We start from the raw sequence: 26,509 nt of genomic DNA on the forward strand, positions 1-26,509 counted from the left end.
CCTAGAGTTTGCTCAAACTCATGCCTATTGAATTGGTGATGCCACCCAACTATCTCATCCTCTGTTGCCCCCTTCTTCTAAATCAGTTACGCTTCAATTAAAATCTTTTACAATTAAAAAAAAAAACCAAAAAAGGAAAGAAAACCCAATCGGGAAAAATTCCGGTCATTTCCTAAGTTGTACTGTTAAAATCTCATTCTGTGATTTTCCTTCACATTCAGAGATCCCCTCTTTTTTATAAGTCATCATCTAGCAAACTGCATTTTGGGGGGAGAATTTATTATTCCCCTTGTCACCAATTGAAGATGTATCTTGTCATCCTAAATTTCTGTTTATCGTAAAGAATCTAATCTGAAAACACTGTTACTAAAATCTCAACCAAAAATGTGTCATTTATCCTGTGTCCATGTATAGCTTCCTTTTTTTCTTTGGAGGGGTGCGGAATTTGGAAAACATCCATAGAACCTCCACGGTCAGTTTAGTGGAACCCTGGGTGACCCTTGGAAGTATCCAACATCAAGGCAGTCACCCAGGAAGATTCACTCAGAGTGCCCTGGCATTCATTCATTTCCTTTTATTGATTTAGTTTTTTCCTTCACATCCTGACATTTTCTGAAGTTCCTCCCATAGAATAAAGAACATAAGTTATAAAGAGCCTTATCTTCTCTTTCTCATATAGCTGAACAGAAAGTTATTGTGACATTAATACATGATCATCCCTGGGGAGGGGAATTCTGCCTGGACCAGGATCACAGGAATGAGAGGAAAGGCTCAGATTGCATTAGCTAACTCCTTATTGATTGTCAACATTAACTGAGTGAGAATGGGTGATAAGTTAGAAAGCTAGTGCCTACACAGTCAATAGGATTGTTGCACTCCTATAAAGACATAAATTACCAGGCAGATAAGATTGCCTCCTGCTGTTCTGTCTCATGCTGCCCTTGGTAGCTTAATCTCTGTAGGCACAATTGCCTTAGCAGCTGGGTAGAGACTATACCTGCCTCTGAAGTGTTGATAGAAGATGAAGTAGGGAGATGAGTGTAAGGTTACAGCTTCATCCATTCCATCAGATGGCAGGTGAACTGTTGCTATAGTAGTTGCTGTTGAGATAGGCATTGACTTTTTATTAGCTGCCCATACTCCTCTCTTTCTCAAGGTCCCATTTTGCTTGAGTTGAACACCCACAATTCTGCATCCATGAGTTACTTACCCCTGGGCTGTGGGGGTTGGGATGGGGCGTCTGCTGTTAATTGACCTCCATCCCATGTAAGCCACAGAGATGGCTTTAGACAGAGGTACTTCAAGTGGCTAATGGAATCTGTAGATTGGAAACAAAATATTAACTAGTGAACTAGTGTCAAAGAGAGTTGATGGGACCATGTCATCCATATTTCTTCTTGCATTTGATCCCGAAGTCAGTGTCAGACACCATGTCCAGTCTGTCTTCCTAGGACTCACATTGGGGAGAAATTACCCATTGGGTGATTGCCATCTGAGGGAGCTTGTAGGCTGATGTTCTGTGGATGAAGATGGCAGATAGAAGCATCAGAAAAACATATTCCAGACTCAGTACAACACCAGATGTTATAGGACAGTGGTTAAACCATAATCCTCATCCAACAAAACCCCATAAGATTGGTTTCATCAAGTTCTTGTTCTTGGTTAATTAATAAAGAGCATCTTATCAAGTTCTGGGCTTCCCAGGTGGTGCTAGTGGTAAAGAACCTACCTGCCAATGCAGGAGACATAAGGGAAGTGGGTGTGATCCCTGGGTTGGGAAGATCCCCTGGAAGAGGGCACGGCAACCCACTCCAGTTTTCTTGCCTGGAGAATCCCATGGACAGAGGAGTCTGGCAGGCTACAGTCCATGGGGTCCCAAAGAATCAGACATGACAGAATCGACTTAGCATGCACATAGGTATCCAGTCCTACTATGTAACAGGCAACTTGTATGAGACTAGAAATACAAAGAACCATAGGAGATTTTTAAATTATTATCATTATTCTAAGTGAAACATCCAGCATTTTGCAATAGGTTTTCATCTTGACTCTCGGGATATTTTTGAGCAAGGTATTCTGCACTTTCTCAGGTCATTAATTATGACACGTGTATGGTCAGTTGCTCAGTCGTGTCTGATTCTTTGTGACCACATGGACTGTAGCCCGCCAGTCTCCTCTCTCCATGGAATTTTCCAGGCAAGAATACTAAAGTATGTTGCCATTTCCTCCTCCTGGGGATCTTCCCAACCCATGGGTTGAACCCATGTCTCTTGTGATTCCTGTCTTGGCAGGTGGATTCTTTAACCCTGAGCCACCTGGGAAGCCCTGTTATGACACATCTATGTGCAACTTCTTAGAGTTACCTTGTGAGGTATTTTGAGGAGACTATGCTCCTCTGAATACAAAAAGATATGGTGATATCCCTGGGAGAAACTTTATACAGTTGGCTAGTACAAGAATGAAGCCCATACATAGCGCTTCAGCGGCTGCTTTCAGGTTAGGTCCTGAAGAAACCTGTGGAACTATGTGGGTGAACCTTTCTTTCTGTGAATCAACCATGCTTTCTGGTTTTAATTTATAAATGTCTCATGCTCAGATGTCATTATCTGATGCTCAGAAACTTTCTCAATTAACATAAGTTATCATCACCTATTCTCAGAATACTTTCCAGAATTCTCTCTAGCTCTTTGGCTTTTTTTTTTTGGTTTTGCTGTGAGTTCTTATTTAAATTCTCAGCCAGTTTTAAAATCTAACTTCTCACATTAAAAAGAAATGCACTCTTCATTGAGTGTATTATAAGACAACACCATAAATGAGTAGTTCTTAACTTTAGGGGGAGAAAGTGGAATGTCACAGATGTCTTTGATAATCTAATTAAAAATATGTATTTTTCCCTGGGAAAATGTCAGTGTCCTCACGCTGCACAATGATGTACAAATGCCAGTGAGTTTATGGACCCACCTGATATCCATTCTAAACCAACTATGGTTTAATGCATTTGAATGCATTACAATTTTTTTTTCCCCCATTTGGAAGGGGCAGCAAGATACGCCATCATTAAATAACCTTTCCTTTAAGAATGTGTTGGTGGTTGGGATATATTACATTATTCAAACAGATTGTGTAGTCTGGGCATCCCGTACTTTCTTTCCTTTTCCGTAAACTAATTTGCTGTAGTGCAATCATCCCCTGCTTGCATTCATCCAAATATTTAACTACAGTTATTACCTTTCTAAGAAAATGAGATGTGCATTCGAATTACATTCTTGCAAAAGCATATTGCGGTCCCAAAGTGATTGACAAGCAATACAATTACCTTTGCATGGCTAGACCGACCGCCTCTGCATTAAAATGGGGCTGCACCTGTTCTATGCATGATGGTAGCTCTCTTCTCTTGTATGGGGCCATGGCTCGTTTATCGAGAGCTCCATAGTAGACATCACCCCCCACCCTCCTCTCTCTTCGTTTATGTTATTTCGAGTGCACCTGTTTAGTGAGGTTTTTAAAAATGTTTGAATACATTCTTGGAAACCATCATGAGTCTTTGTAACAGCTTACTTGAAACCAGTTCCTATTTAGAATAGGACCTGGGCTTCCCAGGTGGCGCTAGTGGTTAAGAACTCACCCGCTGATGCAGGAGACATAAGAGAATGGGTTCGATCCCTGGGTGGGGAGGATCCCCTGGAGAAGGGCATGGCACCCTACTCCATAGCCTGGCGGGCTATGGTCCATATGGTTGCAAAGAGTCGGAGACAACTGAATTAACTTAGCATGCACACACGCTAGGAGGCTGGTCTTCAGCATTCTCTCGAATGTCACGGAAGATGACACGTGGAGAGTGGTACTCTGTAGGGCAATAAGTTTTTTAGTCCTTGGACCAGCAGCCTCAGCTTCCCCTGGGACTTGTTAAAAATGCAAATCCTTAAACCCAACCTCCCCCTCCCTCTGCATCTAGCTGTATTGATTCAGAACCTCTGGGCTGGGCGTGGGGCCCAGCCATCTGTGTTTTGATGGGCCCTCGAGGTGGTTCTGATGCCGGCTGAAGTCTGACCACTGCTGCCTGCCATAGCAATTAAAAGTTTGGGCTGTGAAGCCAATACAATACAAGGTAGGCTACAATCCCAGCTTTGTCAATACCCAGCTCTCTCTGTCTCACTTTACTGATGTCAGAAGAGGCTATTATCCATCTCATAAGGGTATTTTGAGGACTAGGTGGGGTCATGATAACTGGGTGAGACTAGAAGGACAGACACAGGGCTTCCCAGATGGCTCAGCAGTAAAGAACCTGCCTGCCGGTGGAGGAAACACAGGAGACTTAGATTCGATCCCTGGGTGGGGAAGATCCCCTGGAAAGGGAGATGGCTGCCCACTCCAGTATTCTTGACTGTGAAAACCCATGGACAGAGGAACCTGGCAGGCTACAGTCCAAAGGGTCACAAAGAGTAGGACATGACTGAAGCCACTGAGCATGCATGCACCCCTTCCCGTACTCGAATCTATATTAATATTTGGTTAAGTATTATTATATTGTTCACTCTTACATCACCTTCTATCTAGCCTCTTGTACTGGTCTTCTAAGTCAGAGTCTGGTTCTGAGGAGTTGTGTGTGCTTGTTTGGGAGATCTTAGCTCCCTGACCAGGGATCAAACCTATGCCTCCTGCAATGGAAACACTGAGTTATAACCACTGGACTTCCAGGGTATTCCCAAGGTCCAATTTTTAAATTTGATCTCCCTCCCCCTCCAACTTTGGCAAGAGTCACTGATGTATAAATAGATGAGGATTCTACCTAGAATTGGTTGGGGTCACCTTCAGTTCAGTTCAGTCGCTCAGTCGTGTCCGACTCTTTTTGACCTCATGAACCACATCACGCCAGGCCTCCCTGTCCATCACCAACACCCGGAGTTTACTCAAACTCACGTCCATTGAGTCGGTGGTGCCATCCAACCATCTCATCCTCTGTCGTCTCCTTCTCCTCCTGCCCGCAATCTTTCCGAACATCAGGGTCTTTTCAAATGAGTCAGCTCTTCACATCAGGTGGCCAAAATATTGGAGTTTCAGCTTCAACATCAGTCCTTCCAATGAACACCCAGGACTGATTTCCCTTAGGATAGACTGGTTGGATCTCCTTGCAGTCCAAGGGACTCTCAAGAGTCTTCTCCAACACCATAGTTCAAAAGCATCAATTTTTCGGCACTCAGCTTTCTTCATAGTACAACTCTCACATCCATACATGACTACTGGAAAAACCATAGCCTTGACTAGACAGACCTTTGTTGACAAAGTAATGTCTCTGATTTTTAATATGCTGTTTAGGTTGACCATAACTTTCCTTCCAAGGAGTAAGCGTCTTTTAATTTCATGGCTGCAGTCACCGTCTGCAGTGATTTTGGAGCCCTAAAAAATAAAGTCTGACACTGTTTCCATTGTTTCCCCATCTATCTGCCATGAAGTGATGGGACCAGATGCCATGATCTTAGTTTTCTGAATGTTGAGCTATAAGCCAACTTTTTCACTCTCCTCTTTCACTTTCATCAAGAGGCTTTTTAATTCTTCACTTTTTGCCATAAGGGTGGTGTTATCTGCATATCTGAGGTTATTGATATTTCTCTCGGCAATCTTGATTCCAGCTTGTGCTTCATCCAGCCCAGTATTTCTCATGTGTACTCTGCATATAAGTTAAATAACCAGGGTGACAAGATACAGCCTTGACGTACTCCTTTTCCTCTGTGGAACCAGTCTGTTGTTTCATGTCCAGTTCTAACTGTTGCTTCCTGACCTGCATACAGGTTTCTCAAGAGTCAGGTCAGGTGATCTGGTATTCCCATCTCTTTCAGAATTTTCCACAGTTTATTGTGATCCACACAGTCAAAGGCTTTGGCATAGTCAATAAAGCAGAAGTAGATGTTTTTCTGGAACTCTTACTTTTTCAATGATCCAGCAGATGTTGGCAATTTGATCTCTGGTTCCTCTGCCTTTTCTAAAACCAGCTTGAGCATCTGGAAGTTCATGGTTCACGTATTGCTGAAGCCTGGCTTGGAGAATTTTGAGCATTACTTTACTAGCATGTGAGATGAGTGCAATTGTGCGGTAGTTTGAGCATTCTTTGGCATTGCCTTTCCTTGGGATTGGAATGAAAACTGACCTTTTCCAGTCCTGTGGCCACTGCTGAGTTCTCCAAATTTGCTGACATATTAAGTATGGCACTTTCACGGCATCATCTTTTAGGATTTGAAATAGCTCAACTGAAATTCTATCACTCCCACTAGCTTTGTTCATAGTGATACTTCCTAAGGCCCACTTGACTTCACATTCTAGGATGTCTGGCTCTAGGTGAGTGATCATATCATTCTGATTATCTGGGTCATGAAGATCTTTTTTGTATAGTTCTTCTGTATATTCTTGCCACCTCTTCATAATATCTTCTGCTTCTGTTAGATCCATACCATTTCTGTTCTTTATTGAGCCCATCTTTGCATGAAATGTTCCCTTAGTATCTCTAATTTTATTGAAGAGATCTCTAGTCTTTCCTATTCTATTGTTTCCCTCTATTTCTTTGCACTGATCGCTGAGGAAGGCTTTCCTATCTCTCCCTGCTATTCTTTGGAACTCTGCATTCAAATGGATATATCTTTCCTTTTCTCCTTTGCTTTTTGCTTTTCTTCTTTTCACAGGTATTTGTAAGTCCTCTTCAGACAGCCATTCTGCTTTTTTGCATTTCTTTTTCTTGGGGATGGTCTTGATCCCTGTTTCCTATACAATGTCACAAACCTCTGTCCATAGTTCATTAGGCACTCTGTCTATCAGATCTAGTCCCTTAAATCTAAAAAGGGACTAAAGGAAATAAAGTCCCTTTATTTCTCACTCCCACTGTATAATCATAAGGGATTTGATTTAGGTCATACCCGAATGGTCTAGTAGTTTTCCCCACTTTCTTCAATTTAAGTCTGAATTTGACACTAAGGAGTTCATGATCTGAACCACAGTCAGCTCCCAGTCTTGTTTTTGCTGACTGTATAGAACTTCTCTGTCTTTGGCTGCAAGGAATATAATCGATCTGATTTTGGTGTTGACCATCTGGTGATGTTCATGTGTAAAGTCTTCTCTTGTGTTGTTGGAAGAGGGTGTTTGCTATGACCAGTGTGTTCTCTTGGCAGAACACTATTAGCCTTTGCCCTGCTTCATTCTGTACTCCAAGGCCAAATTTGCCTGTTACTCCAGGTGTTTCTTGACTTCCTACTTTTGCATTCCAGTCCCCTATAATGAAAAAGACATCTTTTTCATTCATGACAGAATGTGGTCCACTGGAGAAGGGAATGGCAAACCACTTCAGTATTCTTGCCTTGAGAACCCCATGAACAGTATGAAAAGGCAAAAAGATAGGACACTGAAAGATGAACTCCCCAGATTGGTAGGTGCCCAGTTTGCTACTGGAGATTGGTAGAGAAATAACTCCAGAAAGAATGAAGGGATGTGGCCAAAACAAAAACAACACCCAGTTGTGGATGTGACTCGTGATAGAAGCAAGGTCCAGTGCTGTAAAAAACAATATTGCATAGGAACCTGGAATGTTAGGTCCATGAGTCAAGGCAAATTGGAAGTGGTCAAATAGGAGATGGCAAGAGTGAACATAGACATTCTAGGAATCAGCGAACTAAGATGGACTGGAATCGGTGAATTTAACTCAGATGACCATTATATCTGCTACGGTGGGCAGGAATCCCTTAGAAGAAATGGAGTAGCCATCATAGTCAACAAGAGTCCAAAAGGCAGTACTTGGATGCAGTCTCAAAAACGACAGAATGATCTCTGTTCATTTCCAAGGCAAACCATTCAATTTCACGGTAATCCAAGTCTATGACCCGATCAGTAACACTGAAGTAGTTGAACGGTTCTATGAAGACCTACAAGACCTTCTAGAACTAACACCCAAAAAAAGATGTCCTTTTCATTATAGGGTCACCTGCTGTCACCTCCTAATGGCCAACCCTCCCCCTTGATGGGCAGTAGTCACTCAACATATATTTATTTACATTTTCAGGGTAGAAAGTGATGTGTTAGCTATCAAGTGAGACACAATGTTGAGGAAGCTATTGGGTATGACTTTCAGGATGAAATGAGCCCCATCACCAATGCCTTTCATATTTGACTGATATTTAAAATTATTGGACCAAATGAGGATCAGAGGGTCATAAAACGTGATGCTGGTGTTTACAGGAGGGAGGAAGAAATCCATCTGGTGGGGGTCAGGACACTGTATAAAGCTCATAGCAACGTAATGTTTGACTATAGCTACGACCACAGATAGCTTGGGCTTCCTGGGTAGCTCAAACAGTATAAGAGCCTGCCTGCAATGCAAGAGACCCAGTTGAATCCCTGAGTCAGAAAGATCCCCTGGAGAAGTGAATGGCAACCTACTCCAGTATTCTTGTCTGGAGAATTCCATGGATAGAGGAGCCTGGCAGGCTACAGTCCATGGGGTCACAAAGAGTCGGACACGACTGAGTGACTCACACTTTCACCTTCTTTGCATAATCCTCCCTTGACGTGGGCACCTACTCACCTCTTTCCCCATTTCGCAGCCAAAGAAGGGACGCTCAGGACGCTCAAATCGTTAGTTCCAGGGCCCCTAGCTGCAGATTGCTGAGGCTGTGATCCAGGGGCCCGTGTGCTTCCCGTCTAATTTGGCTCTCGATTGGTACTGTGCTTTTGGAGGAGGTTATGGGGAGATGAGGCCATCCCGACACCAGGATCAGCACGTGAAAAAGGTGTGACAGCGTGAAGCAGCATTCAGAGCTGCTCTGATCTGGCTGAATGATCAGTGCTGGGCGCAGTCTTGTTGGCAGAGGCCGGCCCTGCCTTCTGACCCCCGGCAGACAGTATCCTTTTTTGTTGGAAATGTTGAAAGCGAAATCAAAGCCTGGCTCAGGATGCCACACACTCAGTATCTGGGATTAGGGTTTGACGCTGCTTGACAAGGGCTCTTGTGAACAGGAGCCCTTTTCGATCCACATGAAGACAGCTGAAAGCCATGTCTACCAGCCTCCTTAGCGTGTGAAATCTCTGCCCCCGTGTTTAAAGACAGTGGTACTGGGGGGTTCAGCCATTCGCCTCGGAAAAGCTCTGAGAAGCCCACGCGGTGTTCTCCAGCAAAGCAGTGTCGCTGCTGTGTGCGTGTGCATGTGCGTGTTGTCGGTGCCTCCCTCAGCTCTGTGTCCTCAGCCCTCCTGCGGGTCTGCTCTGCTCCTGAAACCTGCTGAAATCCTTGGGTAATCGACATCCGGTTTTCAGTTAGGACCCCAGCTCCATTCAACCGTGGGGCACGTGGGTCCTTTGCCAGAATCATAAATCATCTGTAAACTCCATGGGAAGGTTGTAATAACAACAGTTACCCTTTGGAAAACATGCCTTTAGAAACTCGCATTTGTATATTTGAGACATCTTGCGATCTTGGCAAAAGCCTATGAGGTGTGCAGGCTATGTGGGGTCTGCACTAAACCCGTTTCAATGCTTAGGAATTGTACATCAGTTTCCCAGGGTTACAGACCGTCTTCCTCTGGCTATTTCGCTCAAGGTAAACCATGAGACTTCTGGAGAAGTCCAGTATCTTTTATTTACCCCTCCTGTGAATTCTCTTCTCTCTGGGATGACTCTGTGGACAGGGATCAGAGAGCTGCTGCGAGGCTTGGCTCGTTCAATCATCACGTGCGGTTCTGCTCAGTCTGGATATAATTTATGTGAATGTACACACAGACATAGACATGTGCACATAGGTGACATGTGAGTACACATAGACACACAGGTGTGCAAACATATTACTATATGCATCATATGCACACTATCTACATTCATAAACACATGCATTTACATGTACAAACTAACAAACACACATTATATGCATAAATCTGGGGGCTTCCTGGGTGGCCCCATGGTAAAAGAATCTACCTTTCAATGCAGGAGACTAGGGTTCGATCCCTCAGTCAGTAAGATTCTCTGGGGAAGGAAATGGCAACCCACTCCAGGATTCTTGCCTGGAAAATCCCATGGACAGAGGAGCCTGGCAGGCTGCAGTCCATGGAGTTGCAAAGAGTTGGACACGACTAAGCAACTGAGGAAGCATGCATGCACACATGTATATGAATCGCACACATACACAAATGCCCACCTGTGATCCTGCACACACATCTGCATACCTGTTCACAGACCCTATAACTAGAGATATCCTGCTCCCTTTCCCATAACAGAGGGGCACATGGAATTACCGAATATTAGAGTGTGAAATACTAGAGTGTGAAAGAATATAGAAGAAAATCTCTGAAATCCTTTGGATCATGCAGCTCCCCTGAGATCATTCAGCTGTAACCCTTATTGAACACATCACATCCATACCCCTATACTTATCGATCATATATTTTAAGCAGATGATTTGTTTTTCTGGGAAGGAGCCAGGGGTCTGGCTGAATGCAAGCCCCGATCCTTGTATCGGCGTGGGCCACTTAAAATATACGTGAATCCTCTCTGCATCTGCACCCCTCTGGAAAGTCCACTACCCAGAACAGCATTGCCACCGTGTTCTGATTCTGGGCCCCCACCGAACCCCAGCTTCATTTTTCTCAGTCTGACAGACTGCCATTGTCTCCAACCTCCTTAACCAGTGTGGAAACGATCCCCGGTTCCTGAGTCTCGGCCGGCCCTTGTGACCAGACTAACTTGGCCCGTGCAGGGGTTGGTGTGTCTGCATGGGGAAGTGCACTAATATGAATGTTTTTCTTTGTGTGTGCACCCTTGCAGTGTTGTTTACCAGGATGGATTTTATGGTGCAGACATTTATGTAAGTATCCATTAACATGCATGCCACCCTTGTTTCTCGCCGGAGTCATTCTTTTTACAAGTTTGCTGCGATTTCTCAGCTGGGTGCCACTATTTCCGCTTCCCGTGGGAGAGTCAAAGGCTCGGAGGACAGACTGCCTTCTGCTCACGGTAGCCATCGTGCTATTGAGTGAGTGGAATGAACTCCTTGATTCATTTCAGAATAAGTGAATTTTATTTATTCAAAATAAATAAAATACTGGCTTTTTCCCCGTGTCCAATTCAAGACTTTGCCGCAAAAAGAAATTCTCTCCCAAATTCTCAATTGGGATCTCTGTGTTTTTAGTCTGATATTTAAGATGACAGCTGAAGTTACCAGCTGTAGAGGGTAAAAAGATATTTTCATGGCTAATGTTTTTGATGTTTTCTTGTATACATTGAATTGCTTATCATGACAGCCCTAGAAAGACATTCCCCGTTTCTCTCTTTCCCCACATTGATGGTTTTAGCAAGAAACATCTCCTAACAAGATATAGATACACTTGAGCATTCAACTCTTAATTTTTTCAACCCCTGATTTCCCTCTATTTCCCTGAAATAGTTACCTGACTTAGAATTATTAGTCCAATTTAGGATTGTTTGTTAAATGGTACCACTTTATTAAGCTTCTCACTTTTAAAGAAGAGGAGGATGTTTCTCATTATGGGGCCATAATTAAATTTACCTAACTTGATCTAGAGGTAGTTATTCACTCATGGTGTGATATTAGCATCAGTGTTATGAAAATGACTTGGAATAAACACAACTTAAAAGAAATGGGGGATATTTTCTAAATCACATCATTATTTTCATTATGAGTGACCTCAAATAAATTCAGTGGAATCATATTTGTTGGTTTATAGACTAGATAACAAAGAAAAATATAGCCATATTCCTGATCAAATTGAGGCAATTTACTAGAAAATAGGAAAGATGCTAGTTATTTAATTTTCTTCCCTTTGACTTTCAAATAATTACAATTTTGAGCCAGAGTATTAATCTCCATCAATGATGAACTTGGGTTTTATTATTATTGCATTAAGTACATTTATTATAATCTGTGGGTTAGTTTTTATTTTTTTCCCATAATAAAATGAAAGAACAGCCTACCTGTCTTTTATTCACCCAGAGAGCAACCAGTTTCCTTTTTGTGTATCTACCTCTATTCACTCCTTCTCAAGTCCTCTTTTTCCAAACTTTGAGTTTGTACCATTTAAAATAGAGAAACAGGCAGGGGCTAAAGAGTATGGACCTCCTCCATATCCTCAGATACCCACTGATCACAAACATCAATCTATCCCCTTCCCCTAGGGTAGCTTCTGGATGGAGCATGCATATGGAGGAAGTGAGGACTTAGTTGGGCTTCCCTGGTGGCTCAGATAGTAAAGAATCTGCCTGCAATTCGAGAGACACAGGTTCGATCCCCGGGTCAAGAAGATCCCCTGGAAAAGGAAATGGCAACCTCTCCATTGTTCTTGCCTGGGAAGTTCCACAGATGGAGGAGCCTGGTGGGCTACAGTCCAAGGGGTTGCAAAGAGCCCAACATGACTTAGCGACTAAACAGCGACAACAGCCCCTTGAGATACAGCTATGTTCAGATGACTGGAAATGTCCTCCCCGCTCCCTTTTTTTAAAAAAGAAATGATGGTTAAAGAGGTTCATAAAAAGACACACAAGGTTCTGTTTTTATTTAAAGGAAGTTTGTGGCTGGCTTGTTCAATCTCATTAAAAATAATGCACAGTGAGTAGGTCCAGGGCCATCCTGAGGAGACCTGGGACATGTCTTAGACACACTGGTCACCTCTACTGGGTCTAAGTCAGTTGTTTCTTTTTTCATTTTACTGGGCAGAGTTGTAAGCTTCTGGCTTCAGTTACTTTTAAGGAAGGTGATGGGAGTCTGCTCTCTGCTTCTTCCTACTCAAATCATCCTCAGTCTTGACAGTGGATCAGAGCAACCCAACAAGGACAACAGCAGGGAAACTAGGACCACTGACCTTTTGTACACACCCCACCTTCTCCAGCACATTCTCCTCTTTGTTGCCCAAGGTCCCTATCCCTCCCACATCATGGTGGAGCCCTCGGGCATCTCCCAGTCCTGCCGAAGCAAATAGGATTTGAAAGACCTGCAAGGATCCCTGTAACTAGCAAGTCACAACCTCCTCTGTAGAAATAGCTCCTCTTAAACTTTGCAGGGAAGAGAGGATTGAGGGGAGAGAGAGAGAGAGAGACAGCGATGATCAGATACCCTGAAAGAGCTGGAGGCGGTAGATGTGTTATAAGATGCTATGAGCCAGAAACTAAGGTTAAAAACCAGGGATGCTCCTTGGGCTGAGTGCAAAGAAAAATCATCTTGCTTGGAAGCCCAGCTCTGCAGGAAAAAGGCTACCTGCCCTGCTCTGACCCAGCGCCTGTGGCCACTCACGAGAGGACAGAGAGGTCTTCTAAGTCAGCAAGAAGGGTCACAGAGGTCACTACCTGGGTCTCTTCTACCTGGGACATGACACACACACACACACGAATACACACACACACACCTTTATTTGAAAAGGTAGCAATTGAGCTTCCATAACTAGCCTATCAAACCTACACATTCACTCATTGCTAAGTGGCACATATTTCCATAAACTCCTTTGCATGGAAAAGCAGGCCATGGCACAACTTTGTAAATCAACTCTGCGCTGTGCTGTGATCAGCTGCTCAACCCTTGTGTCCGGCTCTTTGTGACTCTATGGACTGCAGCCCACCAGGCATCTCCATCTATGGGATTTTCCAGGCAAGAACACTAGAGTGGGTTACCGTGCCTTCCTCCAGGGGGTCTTCCCGACTCAGGGATCTAACCAGAGTCTGCTGCATTGCAGGCAGATTCTTTACCGCTGAGCCACCAGGGAAGCCCAAATCAACCATACCTCAAAAGAAAAAGAAGAAAAAGTAGACCAAATTAATGAAAAAATATAGAAATAATAGGAGAGGCGCCACATGGATATGATCAACTGTTTGAAAGTTGAAGGACCACGGTCCTTGGACTTGCAAAGCAATCAGTTAGACTGAAGGGTGAAGCCAGAGATCTCATAAGGCCAACCTTGATCGAGGGGCTGAAAATAAGGGTTGCTGAGCCAAACTTAGCCAGGACATGTGTCGTCTCCCACTCAGGGAGATAGCAAAGAATATGGAATTAGATCAAAAGATAACTATTGAAAATGGAGGAAAGGGCATGATAATAGAGCTATTAAAAAAAAAAAAAGACCTGACAAGCTCTCAGTAGAAACTAGAGTAAGATAATAGAGTTCTGAGCACTAGGAGAAAGGAAAGAAAGAATAGGAGAGGAGAGACAGAGAGATGATGTAGAATATAAATATTAACCTTACTCCCTTTTATTGAAAAAGCCCTAAGCTTCCTAACAGGGCTTCCCTGGTGACTCAGTGGTATAGAATCCGCTTGCCAATGCAGGAGACATGGGTTAGTTCCCTGGGTCAGGAAATGGCAACCCACTCCAGTATTCTTGCCTGGAGAATCTCATGGACAGAGGAGCCTGGTGGGCTACAACAACAACAAAGCTTTCTTACACTCAATGCAACTGTGAGGCTATCTAGCAAATATGTCTGGATAAGATTCCAGTGCATTTTTGTATCATGCCTAAATCCCATTATAAAGAGGTTCTGGGTTATACCATGACTTCTGTACATTATTTCTGAATTCATGTCACTCTGCCATCCATAGATCTTCAAGAGGCAACCTCATTTCACTGATGTTTGAGCTCAGGACAGGGGTGTCAGTAGCTTTTGGAACATGGAAAATGGAACTTCTCCAGATAAAAACCCCAAGGGTTTATTCCCGAGTCTTTGCTTTCTGTGTGGACCAGCTGGTGGGTTCTGGTCAGTCACCAGGTGGGGAGGCAACAGCTCATTCGGAAGTTAAGCATCTCTTGTGTAAGAAACACGACACTCACACTCCACATCACCTCACCCTCTCTGCACATGGTTCTATCAAGGGTGTTAGTTGCTCAGTCCTGTCTGATTGTTTGCAACCCCATGGACTGTAGCTCACCAGGCTCCTCTGTACATGGGATTCTCCAGGCAAGAATACTAGAGTGGGTTGCCATGCCCTCCTCCAGGGGATCTCCCTGACTTGGGAATGGAACTTGGGTCTCACGCATTGCAGGCAAATTCTTTACCATCTGTGTCCTGGTCCTAATCAAGGAGCAGTCTTATTACGCATCACCTCCGTTGTTTCTTCCCCAGAGGAGGAAGAAACAAGAAACATTTTTTTTCAGAAAAAAGATGGAATCTTTTGCCCAAACATCTTCACTGACACTGTGGTTTGAGCCCATGAGATCGATCAAATTGCAAAGTTCAACCCTTAAACCCTGGGCCAACAGAAGGACATCATTTTTTCCACTGAGCAAACTTGAGAAGGTGGTGAAAGATAGGCAAGGAGGAGGGTGAGAAGTGAGGATAATGGAGAGCGTGTGAAGTGGACCGATCACAGGGAATAATATCTGTATTTGAAATGTTCAAATGACAGAGAGAGAGAGATGGAGGAACTTCTATAGGCATAGTTTCGCAAATGTAGAATTTTAACTTAAAAGGGAAGGCTCAGTAGAATTAGGAGCTTCCCTGGTAGCTCAGCTGGTAAAGAATCCGCCTGCAATGCAGGAGACCCTGATTCGATTCCTGGGTTGGGGAGATCCCCCGGAGAAGCGGTGGGCTAACCAATCCAGGGTTCTTCATTGTTGTTGTTTGTTTACTTGCTCAGTTGTGTCCGATTCTTTGCAACCCCATGGTCTGTAGCCTACCAGGCTCCTCTGTCCATAGAATTTTCCAAGCAAGAATACTGGAGGGGGTTGCCATTTCCTTCTCTAGGTGATCTTTCCAACCCAGGGATTGAACCTGGGTCTCATGCTTGGCGGGCAGATTCTTTACCACTGAGCCACCAGGAAAGCCACACACAGACACACACACACACACACACAGACACACACACACACACACACACACATGTATTGCCCCCACCACACAGCATGCAGAACCTCCCTGACCAGGGATTGAACCCATGCTCCCTGCATTGGAAGTGCAGAATTTTAACTACTGGACCACAAGGAAGTTCCTTAAAACATACATACTATATGTACACACACATACACACACACACACACACACACAACCCTTTATCAGGCAGGTCCCTACATCTGTTAAAATGTTCAGTCACCTTGACGTCTGCCTTGGAACTGGAACACTTCACTTCCAACTAGAACCACTCATGGGAAAAAAATCAGCCTCATTCATGAATCACTGTCACATCCCAAACTGCTCCCCAGTCTGCCCAAGGGTTCTGCTGAGATCTTGTGAGTGATGGACCTGAATGAAGTGATGGTGGGTTAATGACATCCATCTTCAAAGAAGCTTTTCCAGACCCATGCACATGCACGCACCCATACTCTTACACAAACACACACACACAGACACACGAGGAGTGTTTCCAGTCATATTTGTGAAAATTAGCTTTGGTAGCTTCTATCTGATTCATTGTTTCCTGAAATACAATTGCTCTGTCTGTTGTTATTTGAAATTAAATTTTTTTAAAAGGTATTAAAAAGAAAAAAGGAATGATTTGTAGTCACCATAGGTCATGTTTGTTTGTTTTAAATTATAGCTTTACTGAGGTATAATTGACAAATAAAATTATAAGGTATTTTTTTAAAAGGTGTTGATACAGTTACTGTCATCTTAACTGCCTCCATCATTCGGCATCAAAGTTAAATCCTCAGGTGTGCCCAAGAAATCCAACCATGAGATAAAGAGACAAATGAGAGAGGGAGTTAATTTAAACTGTTAGAAATGGCAACCCACTCCAGTATTCTTGCCTGAGAAATCCCATGGACAGAGGAGCCTGGTGGGCTATGGTCCATGGGGGTCACAAAGAGTTGGATACGACTGAAGTGAATTAGCAGGCATGCAATATGCTTGGAAGGGAAAGAAGCCATGAAAGTATCCTTTTTCCTTCTTAAAAAATACACACAGAATTATAACACAAATACAATGAGGGTGGTTTGATCCCCACCCCCACCTTCTTAATAATTCTTGGTTGCTCAGAAATGTTCAGCATTGCTTGGTCCTCCTTTGGGTTTAATGGGTATCATGCTTAGGTCTTAGTGACAAAAGAGACGCAAACTTGGAAATGAAGTGCTCTGGAATTTCTGTCTGACTTATGCATTTTCTTTATTTATTTCATTTTTGCATTGAAAACATTACATTTCTGTTTCCTTATAGAGTAGTGTATCAAGAGCCTGTGTATGGCAATAAATTGCTGCAGGTATGAAATCCTGGCTGGTGGAAAAACTCATCACTATTGATTGTGGGTTTGCTGTGAAATCCTACTAACAAGATGATTCTGGGGAGGGAAGGGAGACATTCTCTAACACAGAAGGAGGGAAGACTGAACTGAATTTTCCAGTTTTGATATCAATTCTTCTAGAAGAGAGACACTCCTCTTGAAATCTTTTTTTCCCCTCTTTGCTAGATTGTGTGTGTTTCAGAATTGAGACTGGGCTTGGCTGTTTCTTTCTTGGCTTAAAGTGTATCTGGCTTCAGTGAATATAAACTCAGTGAAAAAAATCCAAGGGTTTCATTGAACCAATTGTCTGAAAAAAATTTTTTTTAGTAATTTCCTGGAGTCAACTGGGATGGTTAAACCAAAAACCTTCTATAATTCAGCATCAAGAATCAGTATACACTGTAGCTTCTTATAAATTTATTTCACATCTTCTGCCATAACTCTCAAACCTATTTCTCACTGATGAAGCCACCCCAAATGAACAAACTTGTAGGAGGGAAAAAAAAACCAACACATCCATTGGAGTGTAGCTGGCCAAGTCTCCAAATTTGGTCTATAACCAACACAAAAACTGTCAAATAAAATGTAAGGAGAATGTAAAATTAAAGTGATCAGTGGGAACTTTATTACACAGGTCTCCCTTTAACCTGCTATTGTCGCTTTTGCTCAGTATTAAGTCAATTAAGAAAGTACGTTTTTTTTTTTTAATGGTGAGGTTAATCAAGTTTTAATAAGAAATCTAATATGAAACAAATGGGTATTTGGACTAAGGAGCGAACCAAATAATTAAAATTTCTGAGATAAGCTTTTATTTTCAGACCTTTTAAGAAAAACTGGACTTCAAAATCAGCTGAATGTGTCATGCAGATAAGTTAAAGAGTAATGATTTATATGAAGTATTTTATATTTTGCAAATAATGCTCTTGTAAATGTCATTAGAGTGAATAAATTTCATGATGTCATTAATCCACCTGTTTTAGACAAAGTGAGATCCTTGAAATTTCTCAGAAAGGAGGAAGCCCTGTGTCCCAATTGATATACAGACATTTCACCTCACTTCCTCAGCAGTTTGCCATTTGGATATTTGAACATTCTTTTTCCAAAAGTATGCTCTCAAGTTAAAAATGTGATTTCCATCATCAAACCACTTGGTGATGCGGTGGAGATCCACAGAGCTCATTAATTCTGCTTTACAAAGTTCCACAAATGAGTAACAAGTTTCATTTCAATTAAGTCAACATCTCCCAAACCTATGTGGTCATGAAACCTTGCCTTTCCCATGATGAAGATCCCACCAAGCACAGTTTTGAAAATTGGAGCATCGTTAAAGTACTTAATTGATAACTTCCCCCCGTGGACCTCCAGAGGTCTTACTAACAAAGCAAGTATTCCCAAGCCTGTGAATCAGTATCTTTGATGGTTGCCTCTGGTGGTGGGGGCAGGGGTGGGAAGGGGAATCCATATGACCATTTAAAATACATATTTTCTATAAGATCACATGTCTATTTTGCTGCCCAGCATGTGAAAATATGTTTTCTGAGTAGGGAGCATAGAACTATTGTGAGCTTGTCATGCCTTTTCTTTTTTTTTTCACCTTTGCTTTGGTGATGGGAAGAATAACTGTCAAGGACACTTTTTTTTTTTTTGGTTCTAAGGTCTGGGAGGATCAGTTTTAAGGTGACTGTGCTTTGATGACCACAAATGAAAGTGAGCACTTCTTTTTCACACATTACCCCAGAACCTCGCTGAAGCTTTGGCTATACTCGGCAAGCTGCAAAATATGGTCAGCAATAAAATTGATTAGAATCACCTGTTAAAAAGGCAAATTAAAGCAGTTTTTAAAATCATTTTACAGTGTGTGCACACATGCACCGAGTCAGTATACAACTCTGATTTTCCCTTAAATGGATTCCACGCCGAAGAAGAATTGCAAAGGAAGATGATGCAATATATAGATACAGAGACGTCAAGCCATCTACCCCTTTTTCTTTGTCCAGTTACTGCAAATTCCAGGGATCACTTAGACCTGGGCTGTCCAATACTGTAGCCACCAGCCCCATGTGGTTGTTTACATTTTAGTTCAAATGAGTTCAACATTAAATAAATTAAAAACGCCATTTGTTGTAGCCCCCAGATTTCAAGATTTCCGTAGACATTTAGGACAAATGGCTACCATATTGGACTGTACAAGTATAGAACATTTCTGTTCATCATCAAGTCTACTGGACACCTAGGAGATCACTGACCAAGGTCAAAAGCTCTCCACTGGTTCCACAGACTTTACCAAACTATGGCCTTGACTCATGAATCAGGAATACTTGTAAACATACTCTTAAATAGCAAGGATAAGTATCAGGACATTGACCTCCTGTGCCTGTCTTACATGGAAACCCACACTTGTTTTCTCTAAATGGTTAAAACATGTGCAAATAGAGAATGGGTCCTTCCCAAAGCTTTAGACACGCCCCTCAGTTGTTCAGAAGTGTCCTAGGTGTACACTCCTCCATTTTATATCAATGCAATAATTATCAGCCTAGTAGTCAGTGAGGGGCTGCTGCTGACTTGTTCGGTAAAGAATCCACCTGCAATGCAGGTAGACCCGGGTTGTTTGATCCCTGGGTTGGAAAGATCCCCTGGAGAAAGAAATGGCAGCCCACTCCAGTATTCTTGCCTGTAAGATCCCATGGACAGAGAAGCCTGGCGAGCTACAGTCCATGGGGTCATAAAGAGTCGGACATGACTTAGTGACTAAACCATAGCAGTCAGAGAGGTTCATTTTAGGTATATTCTGTTTGCACTGCCATAGTTTTTCTCACTTATCAAAATTGCTACCTACTTCCATTGACAGAAACCATTGCAGAAGTTGAGGGAGTCCTCCAGAATTCAAACAAAGAGGTTTTGCAAGCAGGATGTTGCTAGAAGTCTTTCCAGGAACCAAATTTACAGTCGCCACATCATGATTGATTGACATGGCCCTTGATGCAGTGCACTTTGCAGTAACTTTTGTTTTTCATTCTGAGAGTGACAGAGAACACACATGCACACACGCACGTTCTCCATTCAGAGTTTTCAGCTGGCTGCAGCTAATGCCTCCTAGCCATCAGGAAGCCCATGCCAGCCCCTCCCTACCTCATTAAGTTCAGTACACGCCTGCACACCTGTGTCTCTGTGGATGCCTGATGAAAGGCAAGGAGATGGGCAAGCTGATGAAAAGACTGGCTCCAGAAATCGGCTGACCCGATTTCCCCTCAGCCCATCATTCTGTACCTGGAGCTTGGTGCTCTGTGTGACAACTGCTTTGGTTTCCCAACTCCTCAGCACATTTAATGAGTTTCTCCATTTCTAATTAGAGAACATGGTGTTTGGAACACCAGGTGGTTTCTGGCTAAGACCTCTTTTTTTTTTTTTTTTAACTTTCACATTGTTTTTCAAGGGAGACTTTTAAAAAAAATAAAAATACTGGCTCCAAATTATGGGTGATTATCTGTCAGAATGTCTTGGAGGTGTCTTCTCCAGAGTGATCCAAAGAAGGAGCTTGATTAAGGAGAAACTAGCTTTTTGGAATTGCCACGTAAGTGATAGAAAACTTGCTTTGAAAGTTGGTTATGATTGGCAAAGAGTAGAAATAAATTACAGAGACCACTGTACCTATCAGTGTTCTGATAGATGTTCTTGCAATTTTCTCATTCATCTGTCTCCTGTGCTATATGTGGAGCCAAGTATAATGAACTGCTTTACTCAAGATCCTACCATTAAATCCCCCCAACATCCAGTTATTTTGCTATTAGAAGCCCTCTGACATGGTTGTCTGTCCTGAATCCTGAAGGGTCTCAGTCCCTTCACAGTAAGGGTGAGAACCCTTTTCCCAGAGGATCATGGGACTATGTATTCTATTTAGAACCTGAATGGCCCCCGTGTTATCGGTGGAGACTGGATCCTGTTAATTGTACTAAGATCATTCAGCAGTGGTTGATGTATCACTGTGGTCTGCTGAGCAAGAAGCTCTGTTATTTTCACAGTTTGATAATGAATGCTCCACTGAACACAATTCCTTTCGAATATGCCCATTTGCTTGTCCTCTGCTTAATTGAACAATTGCAATTACTGGTACATACAACTAAATGTTAATTATTTTTCTCCAATTTTTTTCTCTCTCCTAATGATTTCATTTACAAATTGGAAGACTTTATCATATTTTCCACAACAAACAAATTCCCCGTCTGAACCAGTGTGATATCTTGAGCTGAAGATAGAATTTTTAAGCAGTGTTCAAGATTCCTTTTTTTAAATCATTATGTGACATTTAAAAAGCTAGAGACAGTCTTTCGTTGCCTTAGTGGTCGAACAACTGCATATGCAAGAGATTCCTAACACAGTTTCAATCAAAGGATTATCTTATTTTTGTAAGTAAACATCAAAGACATTAACATTAATAAATATCAAAGATAGCAGGGTGTTAGCATGACCTGTACTGGATTTTTAAGGAAGTTCTCAAAGATGGTTTGAATAAGATGTAAATTGATAGCTGATAAATCAAGGTAAAGCATACTCACTTGAAAATCTGGAAAGTTCAGCCAAGTAGAAAAAGCATTTAAATAATCGCCCATAATCCTCTGCACCCCAAAATGATTACCATTAATTAACATGTAGGTACATCTCTTTCAGAGGGTCTCTGGGTTCCCTCTTTGGGATTTGCTTACAACTGCTAATCTTTAACATCCGGCTGGGGCTGGTAGTCCTCCCCACATCCTTCTCGCGTGTTTTGGTACTAAGCTTTCATTAACCTCCACTTGAGTTCACTAGATGTGGGTCACTGCTGTTCTGCTGGGGTCTCACCATCAGGCGCCTTGAGTCAGCCTCCTCTGAGTTCCTAAGCCCGCTTTCTCCTTGTGTTTTAGGGTGGTTATGCTGCATACCGCTACGCCCAGCCCACCCCTGCCACTGCTGCTGCCTACAGTGACAGGTAAGGGCTTTCCTTCTCACGCTTGACTATTACCTGGAAATGAACTTAGCTGGTGGGAGGTGAGCTTCTCGTCTGGTCTCACTGCAAATGCATGACCGCTGGGGAAGGCAGTGCCCTGAAAGTTAGGTCTCACGGTGAAGGTCAGCACGGGGCCGCCGGGACGCACAGTGACGCCTAGCTCATTCTGATCGCTCGGCCTCTCTGCTGAGACACAAAGACGGTGGGTCCCTGCATAGTTGTCTTTCCGTCTCAGTTCCTCTGACAGCACACCCTGCATGCACAAAATATACCCCTTGTACAGCCTTCTCCCGGGCTTCTCTGTAAAATCCTGGACTCATGTAACTCATAGGACGAAAGCCAAGAGAGGATCCCACAGGTTTACCTTGATTTTCAACACCTCAGTTCCCTTTTTTACACCTTTGTACATTCAGGAAAGCATTCCCCTTTGTTGCCTTTTAAGATCCCACCTAAAGGAATATGGGCAGTGTGTCTGGCATTCATAAGGAGAGTCTTTTTGGCAATGCCCAGACCCCGTGCCTATGAACATAAGCCAACATTTATTTGTAATGCATACCACATGTGAAGACTGGCAGCGGAAGGGACTGAAGTAGGTTTAAGAAATGCAGAAGTCAGAACTGGATGGCGGGGGGTGAGGGCTGGGGGTTGGAGGAGCTCTATTACCCATTACCCAGGCTTAACAGATGACTCGGTTTCTGAAATGGCAAGCCACAGCTATTTTCGTATAAGTGCTTTGGAGAAAAAAAAAAAGAAAGTGTGCGTTTCCATATTGAATGCAGATCGTTGGCTCTGTTTTCAGAGGACATAAATGTGAATGTTCAGATGCTCTGCATGCACAAATGTCATGGAGGGTGCTTATTTTGGGTAATGACTCCTTTAATTTAAAACTATGTTTCATGAATAAAACAGTAATGGTAACCGTTTGCATGTGTGGCTGAGGCATGCTGGGTTCGACAGGTAAGCAGGTGGTGTCTTGGACTCGTGAATGGGGCGTGTTGGCAGACTCTGGGTCTCCTCTCGGATTTCTTGTGACTCAGTTCCTCTCTTGCTGTAGTATGCTTTCTCTGCAGTTCCATTCCATTTCTCACAAGATGTATCCTTAGTTCTTTGTAACGACAGACTTCTTCAGAGGTATACGAAAGCGAAAGAAATTCCTGAACCCTCAATATCAGACTTTGAAAACCCCATACATAAAAACTCGTGATCGAATAGCTCTTTGGCAAGACAGAGTTGAGATCTGTTATCTGATTGTATGCAGGTATTATTCCTATAAATTCCTATTATGTTTATAAACAGCCATCGAGAGCTCTCAAGTCTGGAGGGAGCTTCCAGAGAAACCCAAACAATTGTCAGCTCACAGTTCTAAATACTTAAATTATCCAGTTACCCAATCACCAGTTGCTAGGATGCAAAATATGTTTTATGAAAGTTGCTATCTTCAATACACTTTGACACTGAATTAGGGAAATTGAGAGGGTCAAAAAAGCTAATAAAAATGATGACAGTCTTGAAATCCTCAAGATCATTCTACAAATGAAAAGGCTTAATTCTATTAAATTCTGCACACTGCAGATTCACAGAGTGTCAATTGTAATGTGGTTCATCTACAACCCTTAATTATTTTTATGAAAATATCTCTCGATGCTAAATTTTCCAACACCCACTTTGTATATAATTATAATCATAGTAACTTTAGCCTGCTGCATAATTATAAGAATCTTAAACAGATTTATGTCTTTGGTTTTTTTTTTTAATCTTGCTTTTCAGTATAAGTGCATCTATCCCCAAGCTGAAAAAAAGGTTAATTACAAAGATATAATTTAAATTGCTTTCTTTAATAAGACCAACATAGACATTTGAAAAAAAAAAAAAAACAATGTTTAATACTATTCTTAGATAGAATTACTTGAGGATCTGGCCATCTCCATTTGCATCTGCCTTAAAAAATAAGTTAAAATTTTTCTGCACTTGGGGGCACCGTATATGCAAATGTATGTATGAAATATGTTATTTTAATATTATTAAGATTTCTCACTGGCAACCTGTCCTACTGAAAAATTGCCCTCATTCTTGGTTTGGTAAATCTTGACTAACTCTGCAATTCCCATTTTGGTGTAATAGTTTCAGTTGAAGAAACCAACTAAACGTCCTCTTGTCCATATAATTGGCCTCTTGCTGTTCATTAAAGAAATTTGCACATTAGGTTCTTTTTGGTTGCTGTGGAAATTGATTACTAGTCCTATTTCACTTGCCACTTATGGAAATATTGCATCGAGAGAAATGCAGACATAGATAAATTACCAGAAAACAATCTCAAAAATTATGTTTCTGGTTTGATTTGTAAAGTGTATTTATGAAACAGTGGTACTTCCTTTTATTGTTAGTAAGCAGGTAAAGAGGAGGAAGACCCTTTAAGAGAAGACACATGTTTAGGGGAAAATATGAAATTATCAGAAGAGCTTTCCAGTCAATTAGAGATGGCAAGAATCTAGAATTGTCTCAGGGAAGTTGTGTAATCACTTATTTTACTCCATCACAGGATAATATCAGTAGGGAGGGACTCTTAGTACCTACTTTCTAGAAGACAGGCAGGATGACAAAGAGAAAAGTTTCTTAACCCAAAGAAACTCCTTCAAAATAGGAAATAAAATCAGCAGGAACAGAGAATGTTTGGGTCACACTCACTGGCTGTCAACCTGATCCAAAGAGAAACTGCAACAAATTTTCTCTCTAATCATGAGATTCACTTCTCAGACATCTTGAAAGGGAAAGAAGTTTGATGTCCCCAGTCGTAGAATTTTACCTTTTATCAGCACAAATTAAGCCCTCATCAAATTAACGATTCAGGGGCCTTTTGGAAAATCTTGGACTCCAATAACCTCAGGAATGGCCAGAAGTTCGTTGATGGCCACCTCGTTAACTCCCTGCCCATCATCTTCTTGGTTAAATGATCACACGATGATTATCTCGGAGTACCCTGGGAGTTTCTTGAATGTAGACCTCCGGAAGGAAGATCATCTGGTGTGGGCAGTGATTTCCCCCCAAAGAAAGAGACCTGACTGGACTAGGTAATTTTGCAGACTCATTGACGAATCGAATGGCAATAGGCAAATGTCTTTCTTGGGCATTTAGGAAAGATTTGGTAAGCCTTTGACTTCACCTCAGATCTTCTAATCTCACTTTGATTTGTGGAAAGCCAACTATCTGGACTCTCGGGGGAGATGGTTTTCTGAGCTTGAACCAATCAAAGCATGGCAGTGGGGCCGATGATCATCTGGTCATTGCATGCCACTTGGTGTTGCTGATGCGTTTGTGGTATGTTCTGGATTGGACAGGTCCATCACCACATTAGCTCGATGAATGGCTTGCTTGAATGAAGCCTGGGGGCAGGCTTCTCTTGATTGACTGGCTCTCGGTTTCTTTGTGTCTTCTGACTTGGTCCTTGTTGCATCTTTGAGCAGCCAAACTGGGAGGCGGGGAGGGAGAGGGGAAGATTTCCTTTTCGATGAATCACGCTACAGGTATTTGGGTAAATGTGTCTGATGTGTACACAGCTTTGATGACAATGTTACCACGCCAAAAAGGCAGACATCCGTCATGCTTGCCCTGCTTGCCGAACATCCTAACATCCCCTAACACACAGTGCATGGAAACAGCCCTCCACATTAGGGCAGAAGGGAACTCAATTCAGACCAGCTAGAGGAGAAACTAATAGAGGCATTCGCTCTGAGATTTCATGACGATCCAGGTGCCCTGCTAGTTACCCTGGACCACTGTTTTCATGGACACTTGCATTTCCGTAAAGATCCTTAAAAGTTAGCAGCTTTTGACCTACGGTAGTAGCCCCAGCCATACAGGTGCCTCTAGACTGAGCAAAAGAGACAGCAAGCAACAGGCTTCTATTTGTTGTTTTATTGTCTACCCTTTTTTTTGTTTTCTGAGACCTTTAAGTTTTTTGGCAACATTAGACTCTACCATATGAAACTGCTATTTTTGTGGGCCCCAAATGGTAGAATATTGGCAATTTCATATAGCTCAGCTTAATAGAGGGGCTTCCGCAATGACTCAGTGGTAAAGAATTTGACTGTAACTCAGGAGGCACAGGTTTGATCCCTGGGTCAGGAAGATCCCCTGGAGGAGGAAATGGCAACCTACTCCAGTATTCTTGCCTGGAAAAAATCCCAGGGAGAGGAGCCTGGTGGGCTACAATCCATGGGGTCACAGAGTTGGACATGAGCGACTCAGTTGGACTGAGCAACTGACTAATCACAGCTCAATAGAAGCCCAATTAAAATGCCATAATATCAGTATCAATAGTCTTGCTCTCTGCCTAGTCATACATATACATAT

The 26,509-nt window shown here is 42.5% G+C and overlaps 1 protein-coding gene across 19 annotated transcripts in view; it reads left to right on the top strand.

The window, feature by feature from the left end:
• The window catches only part of RBFOX1 (RNA binding fox-1 homolog 1), a 1,671,014-nt gene that overhangs the window by 1,605,902 nt on the left and 38,603 nt on the right, over window positions 1–26,509 (top strand). For 15 of the 19 annotated variants that reach the window (XM_043914265.1, XM_043914257.1, XM_043914259.1 and 12 more), the window contains 2 exons: window positions 17,115–17,157; window positions 22,077–22,141. In XM_043914265.1, coding sequence (XP_043770200.1) covers window positions 17,115–17,157; window positions 22,077–22,141 — 108 coding nt within the window. Of the gene's footprint in view, window positions 1–10,791; window positions 10,832–17,114; window positions 17,158–22,076; window positions 22,142–26,509 lie in introns of all 19 variants that reach the window. The other 4 variants (XM_043914258.1, XM_043914270.1, XM_043914252.1 and 1 more) reach the window with 1 other exon arrangement.

Source organism: Cervus elaphus, chromosome 10 (assembly GCF_910594005.1).
Source record: "Cervus elaphus chromosome 10, mCerEla1.1, whole genome shotgun sequence".
Taxonomy (NCBI): domain Eukaryota; kingdom Metazoa; phylum Chordata; class Mammalia; order Artiodactyla; family Cervidae; genus Cervus; species Cervus elaphus.